The sequence below is a fragment of the Adiantum capillus-veneris genome, chromosome 7 (genome assembly GCF_014529385.1).
Source record: "Adiantum capillus-veneris isolate H3 chromosome 7, ASM1452938v2, whole genome shotgun sequence".
Taxonomy (NCBI): domain Eukaryota; kingdom Viridiplantae; phylum Streptophyta; class Polypodiopsida; order Polypodiales; family Pteridaceae; genus Adiantum; species Adiantum capillus-veneris.
This window is the reverse complement of record NC_140937.1, coordinates 37,387,806-37,395,386: the sequence shown is the minus strand read 5'-3', so window position 1 is coordinate 37,395,386 and position 7,581 is coordinate 37,387,806. Positions and strand designations below refer to the sequence as shown.

Sequence of the window (7,581 nt, the reverse complement as noted above, 5' to 3'; positions counted from 1 at the left end):
ATGGCATGCCGTATAAAGAGAGTGTTAGGAGATATTGAATGCTTAGAAATGTTTGAAGTAGTCCTTAAAAAAGATGCTACCACTTGGTTTGACTCTCTATCTCAACATGTGAAGAAAAACTATAAAGAAGTTGTTGATCATTTCAAGAGATACTTCTTTGACCCCCAAAACACTCAAAAGCTATGGCAAGACAACATTTCTCACAAACAAAAAGACTTATATGACTAGTACATGTATAAACAAGAGTTTTACACCTTTGGGCTGTATGGGTGATAAATGTTGCTAACCATGGTGATGGTGCAGAGTTCCTAAAGAAGTAGAGATTCATAACCGGTCTCTTTCCCACACTCAAGATAAAAGTCGAGGTGGGTGCACTTGTTACCTTTGATGCAGCTGAAATAGGGCTGTTAAGAAGTGTATGAAACTCACTCTAAGAGGAGAGATTCCAATAAAAGGTCCTAAGGAAAAATTGCAAATATCAACATTTAGAGAGATTCTTGAGATAATAGCTGAGGTAATTGAAAAGCTAAATGAATTATTAAGCAACTTTTCAATCCACCTTTCACGAGGTGTAGGTCCCAAGGGACAAACAAAGAAAGATAAGGAGCGAGAGCCATGACCTATGAGACTTTTGCAATATTGGAATTGTAGAGAGTCTGGACATGGGATGTATAATTTTCCTTGGCCCCGTGGGTATCTAGGGAGACCTAACTTGAATTATCAAGTGGATGAATGCAGGTGAAGGAACTATTCGACAACCAATGCTTCTACAAAGACCAAATGGAGCAAGACTATCTCCACAAGGAGTGGAAGGAGCTCCATCTTTGCAAGATCCAAATGTGCATGTGGTAGAGGTGACAAATTCAAATGAGGTGGGCATGGAAGAAAATGGCATTAAGCATGGTCATGGAAAAGTAAGGAGTCACATCAGAAAGTGACCATGGATGAGAAAAGAAGGCCAAGGAGACCAACGAAGCCAAGAGGACTCCATGTCGTATCAACCTCCAAGACTTCCCTCTTGGACATGGTATGGATCCATACAACCTGTTGGAAGGCATGACAGCTAAGGGCCCTAATATCTCATGGCCTCAGTTTCTTGCATTATGTCCATAAGTAGGAGGGATTTAACAAAGGCATTAGCACTAGGAGAAAGGTAAAAGAGAGTGTGCTTGCTGCAAAAATTTCACAAGTTGAAATGAATGAGGATATCACACCTGTGCTAGATTGTTACATCAAAGGAAGGCTGGTTAGGAAAGGTCCATTGGATGGGGGTGCACAAATTTGTATCATGACAAAGGGACTCATGCAAAGACTACGCATGCACATCCATGAGACACCTGAAATCAAAGTAAAAATGGCAAACAATAGCAAGGCTAGCTGCATAGGCATTTGTAAAAATGTTTTTGTAGAGCTCTTTGGAATTAAGAAGGCGATGTATTTTTATGTTATGTTGACCAAGGAAGGTGGCTACCCATTTATCCTAGGAAGACCATGGCCTGTCAAAATGTAAGCTTTGCAGGATGGTAAAGTGGAAAGCTAATTTGCAGAAATGACAATCATAAGAAGGTTGTCTTTGACATGAAGGAGCAACGTCAAGAGGATCTCCATGAAGAATCATCACAAAGTGAGATGGTGGAAGACTGGACTGATAGCACTTTAGAAGAAGAAGGTAGTTGTGGCACTGCAGATCAAGATGAGTCTTACATGGAAGTCATGGGGTTAAGGTTTAATCCAAGCAACCAAGAGACCTCTTTCCCAGACTTGGAGGAGGTAGGTCCTCAAGAGAACCAAGGTGTGCAAGATGAAGGGATGCTAGAAGGTATGCTATCAACCATACTTACGAAGGAAGAGAGAGGGGAGTTCAAATGTGTGCTAAGGAAGTTTCCTAAGCTTCTTGCTAAAGACTACACTGACATCCGTGGAGTAGATGATGTTCAACACAAGATCAATCTAAAGTCAGAGGCTACATCTAAGGCTCAAAAACTATGAAAGCTAGAGTCATCAATGAGCAAGCTTTACTCAAGGAGGTAAGAAAGCTTCTAGCAACAGGTTTCATTTATCCAGTGGAGAAGTACAGAGTAGGTGTCCTCTGTTGTTGTCACTCCCAAGAAGAACGGCAGGTGGAGGGTGCATGTGGATTACCGTCAATTGAATGAGGCAACAAAAAGAGATCACTTTTCCCTCCTGTTTTAGGACGAGATACTAAATAAGGTAGTTAGTCACAAGAAGTACACTATGTGTGATGGCTACGCAGGTTAATTTCAAATAGGTATCTCATTGGAGGATCAGTTGAAAAAAACCCTCATCACTCCTTGAGGTAATTATGCTTTCAGAGACATGCCATTTGTCCTGACAAATGCTCCTATAACTTTCTAGTGCTTCATGAAAATGGTGTTTCAAGCATTCTTTGGAAAGTTCATTAGGGTTTTTATTGATGATTTTTTCATTTATAGCTCAAAATCATTGCATCTACAAAGGTTAGAAGAAGGTTTAAAGAATCTCTACGACATGGAAGGTCAGCTCAATCCTAACAAATTCCACATAGGTGAGGATGAAGTGATCTTGCTACCAAAACCTTTTGTAATTATCATTACAAAATTTGCTTCCTTGGGTGTCATCTCAAATGAATCTAGATACTAGGATCTCAAAGTGGATTATGAAGTTGCAAGAGTTTCAATACTCTTCCAAGGTAGAAGATAGTGTGTGTCCACAATTAGCAGGGATTCTCACTTATAGGTTACATGAGAAGGAGATTAAAGTGCCTGAAGTAAAGACCCTACCATTGCCACCACCAAAAAGTATTCCTAATGATTTTACCCTGTTCTTTGATGGAGCTTTTCAACGAGCCACAGGAAAAGTAAGGGGAGGGATAGTGTTGCTTAACACTATTCCTGTAATGAGCCGCTTTTGTGGCTTCAGCCATAAAAATGGCTCTAAGAATAACCCTTTGTTTTTTGCAAATATCTTTTGATATATGTGGAAAAGTGCTATAAGAGTTTAATTGCATGTAGGCTACTTCCATGTGAACACCATACTAAGATTTCAAGCACAATTCACTTTTGCATCAAAAGATAGTAAGATGTTAATATAGTGGATTTTGTGCTTCAACCAGTAAACCCCACCAGAGAGATAAACGTTCAAAAGAGCTTGTGGGATCCAATTAATAAAGACTACTTGCCTTATACTGAAAGACTACCAATTTATTGTATCTGCTAAAAGATAAGACATTTATTCTCCTTGTATACTGAATTGTGACCACTCACCAACACCTCTTATTATCTACAAGGGTCATATTATACTATTTTAGAATGGACACATTCTCCCTCTTTTTTTCACAACACTATTTTTCTCTCCTTCTCTTGCCTCTACACGTTGCAACAAGAGATACAAGCTCTCCCCCCCCCCCCCCTCCCCCTCCCTTCTTCTCTCTCTCTCTCTCTCTCTCTCTCTCTCACACACACACACACACACACACACACCCACACACTAGAGCCACATATTGCCTTAAATTCCCTGCTCTTTATGGTTTTGGCAAAAATGGAAACACAATATTCTTCAACAGTGGACATCGCAGCTATCCCATCTGTGCTAAGTTTCTCTCTCTCTCTCTCTCTCTCTCTCTCTCTCTCTCTCTCTCTCTCTTCATGTCTATTTCTCTAGTCTAATTTGGCTCAATGTTCTACTCTTGCAGGTGCAAGGAAGGGAAATTAAAAGCATACTCTGCGATGTGAGGTAGATAGGGAAGGTGACATTGACAGAGGAGAGTCTCCTTTGTTTAGGTAAATTATCTCTAGCATTTATTCAAGTTGTTTTAGGACTCATATATGATATATCATTTTTGACATGATATCTGACAATCATTAAATATTGCTTACAATCATTAAATATTGCTTTGTGACATCTATGCATGTACATATTAGGATTTCTAATGTAGATCTTGAAGCCTTATAGGAATCTGTCTTGGCTCCTGTGCAGCGACTCTATTCAACAACACTTTTTACATGAGCACAATAGAAATGTTTCTTCGTACAAAATAGCTCATGGCCCTTTTTTTTCTTTTTCTTTCCCATGGGCTATGTAACAAAGTCAATTCCTTTTATCCTTTTTCATTCCATTGACTAAAAGCATTTACTTCAAAGTCCTTTATTCCTCTAGCCTTTCCTTATTAGGGGCGTTGTTTTTTACTAAGTTACTTTTTTTATTGAATCTTGTTTTTTTTTTAGCTTTCATTGAAGCTGGGTGTTTTTGCAGTTGAAAGTTGTTGATTGAGATTAAAAGTGTCAACACCTAAAATTCCAAGTGTACCACAAAGTTTATTACAAAAGCAAAGCCTCTAGCGCTTATGTGAAGGTCAACACAATCGGCTCCTTAAGATACTCAACCAACTTTAGAAATGAAGAAATGCATGTCTTGGAGGGATAATGGAGTATTTAAAGTTACACTATTACCTTCAAAAAAGGAAAAAAAGTATGGTTTTTTGGAGGGTGTGGTTGTTTGTGGGTGGTTAGTGCAGGCATATAAGTTTGTAATGGAATACCACCATATAAAAAAAAAGTTAACATTTATGCTTGCTATGTAGCTATTCTAAATTCTATGGTACAGAGTATCACATGTGCATGTTTTAGTCTAATATTTCTGTTTATTATGTAGCTATGGAGCAGTGTATCTATTTTGGCTTGCTATGGTATAGACTATTTATTTAGGTAACTTGTCGTGAGTTGCCTTGATAGAGAAATATTCGTACCTTTTTGGGTAGGATGAGTCAAATCTTTCTTCATCTTGCATTGAAGTGACAATGTTTTATGATGGAAGAGGAAGATTTTTTATATCACACTTTCGAAGGTTCAACCTGAAAGGCTGCTAGAGAAAGCTATGTTTTTTCTTCAACTTTGAAAAGCATATACAAAGAAATGAAACAGTAATAGTTATTTCAAGCTTTTACAATTTAGTGAAACCTTTTAACATGAAGTGTATTTTTAGAAGGTCATTACTTTTTGTTGTAATAATTCCCTTTCACAATGTGAGAAAACCAATGTAGGCTATGAAAAATTAACCAACTGTTTAATGCAAGCTATTGTATGTGGTTTATATATAGATGGTTCTTACAGCTTCAACTAGCACAAGCTTTCCGTACAAGTCGAAACACATTAAGGTTCCTATGTTGGTGGGGAAAAGATTGGGCAGAACAAGAGTTCCAAAAGAAAGCACATAGAAAGAAGTACTTTATTGGTAAGCTAGTTGAGTGTGATCATGAGAAGAAAATTTGGCATGCAAAATTTGATGGTGAAAAAGTGCTATACGATTTTAATGAAAGTAGTGCCAAAAAGTTTTTGATTAGTGATGATGTAGCATTTCATGGTGGTCTGCATGAGATTGTAATTGAAAGAGAAAACAATGTAAGAATGGAAAATGAGAACAATGCATGTAAACACCCTGATGTTTTTGCTAATGGGAGGAGGCATGTGAGAATTGAGGAGCATAATGATGTAAATTCTTTGATGTATGATGTGGATGGATTGAATGTATATTCTCAATCCAAAACTAGACATAATAGTAAAGGGAAAGAGGTTGTTGATATGATTGAAATGCATGATAAAAATAAAGATGTAGAAAATAGTGCATATGCCTCTCCTATTGATAATGATTGTAGTGGGATGTATGCATTGTGCATGCTTGCAAATGAATGTTCCTCCCCCACTGTAGATGCAATCATCAAAGAGACAAACCGTTATGCAGATGATGTCAGGCGTGAAACAAGAGAAAAATATAGTACCATGAGAAGGTGCGAAGGCCTAGATAGGCAATCTTTCTTTAGGTTCTTGGGCTTGGTGTTGGCAATGACTCTACAAGCTCTACTAAACACGAAGGCTTATTGGAGGGGGGATATTAAAGGTGTAGTGAGGTATCCCGATTTTGGGAGAAAAATGTTACTTAATCGCTTTCAACAAATAAGGAGATTTTTACACTTGAGAGACAATACTCATAGGCCTCAAGATAAGAATACTAGAGAGTATCTCTGGTGGCAATTTTTAGAGTTGGAAGAGATCTTGAATAAACTTTCAAAGAATGCTACCAAGTGGGTCAAGAAGTTACCATTGATGTAAGAATTATACCAACTAGAAATAAAAGAAATCCAATCCTCATGTACTTACCCTTAAAACCTCATAAGTTTGGCATAGAGGTTTTTAACCTTTGTGACTCTAAAACTACATATCATTATTATTTCATGTTTATGATAAACTTCCTCAAAAGGAAGGGTTGGGGTTTGCAATGGTTAAAAATTTGATGAGTTCCCTCCCAAGAAAAGGTAATCATGTGTTCATGGATAGAGGATTTACCTCTTTTCGATTGCTCCAATGGTTAACTTTTAATGGGTATGCTGGCACTCGAACTATGGTTGTGTCTAAAAATACAAAAAATTGGCCCAAAGAGTATGCGTGGTTGGATAAGGAAACAATGCGGGGCTCCTCACAGTTTGCATATTGCAGAAAGAATGGCTTGTTTGCATGTTGTTGGCAAGATGCCAAACCAGTTTTTGTTTTAGCAGTGTATATGGTATGGGGAATGTAATATAACTTGTCAAAGACAAGTTAAATGTGCAAAAGAAATTTTACCATGCCCCCAAGATAATGCTAAGTACAATAGCTTCAAAGAAGGTGTAGGGAATGGCCCTGCAGTGGCCATTCCCTGAAATAATGGGCGACCTCATGGCGACCGGCGGAGGCCGGGAGCCGTGATGGGAGCGCATTATTTCAGGGAATGGCCACTGCAAGGCCATTCCCGGCCGTCAATGGTCGTGGGAGAGGAGGGCCAACACACTGACCTGCGTAGGGTACAATCACGAAGCAGAGGGGCGACAGTCTAAAATCTGTGTGTTAGGTACAGTCACGAAGCAGAGGGGCGACAATTTTAAATCTGCGTGCTGATGTGGCAGTTGCAGAGTGAATGACAAGTTTTGGATTACGGCTACTGAGATGTCCATCGCGCAGGTGCCATTCCCCTTGCTGATTTGGGATGCAATGGTTGGCTATGGCTAACATTACCACTGCTAATGTGTCGTACATCCATACGACGCAAAGCTGAATTCTGCAAAATAATCGCGAGTAGATTAACGACCCAAACTGCTAGCCCCCCTCCCCACGACCTTGACGGATATGATATATTTGACCAGATGTGTCTTGGCTCTTCATATTCATTGGGAGAAAGTATGCAATGTTGGAAATGGGGCATAAGGCTTTTTGGGGATTATTGGATGCCGTGTATACAAATTATTTCATTATATACAAGCATTGCCACAAAGACATTAGTCACCATAATTTTCTTGTGGAGTTGCAAACTCTTTTAGTGGATAATGTATTTTGTGAGGAACATCTCTCACGAAGGGTTCATGCTGCAATTGATGCATTTAATATGGAGGAAGGCATGTTCTTGTGAAGGTTGAAGGGCCTTCAAAAGAACATTGTAACCAATGTCATGAACGATATATATGTACTGTAAATGATGAGAATGATGCACAAAAGTGGTGGGCATACAAAGCGCACCAAGTGGAAGTGTGAAGGATGCAATATTGACTTGTGCCCC

At 38.8% G+C, this 7,581-nt stretch overlaps 1 protein-coding gene across 1 annotated transcript; it reads left to right on the top strand.

The window, feature by feature from the left end:
* The first annotated feature begins 3,537 nt into the window (after nucleotides 1-3,537).
* On the top strand, nucleotides 3,538-6,153 carry LOC147453699 (uncharacterized). Its single transcript, XM_086516960.1, has 3 exons — nucleotides 3,538-3,592; nucleotides 3,737-3,779; nucleotides 5,096-6,153. The coding sequence occupies exons 1-3, from the start codon at nucleotides 3,538-3,540 to the stop codon at nucleotides 6,102-6,104; spliced, it is 1,107 nt and encodes a 368-aa protein (XP_086373086.1). The 3' UTR covers nucleotides 6,105-6,153.
* Nucleotides 6,154-7,581: the final 1,428 nt, after the last annotated feature.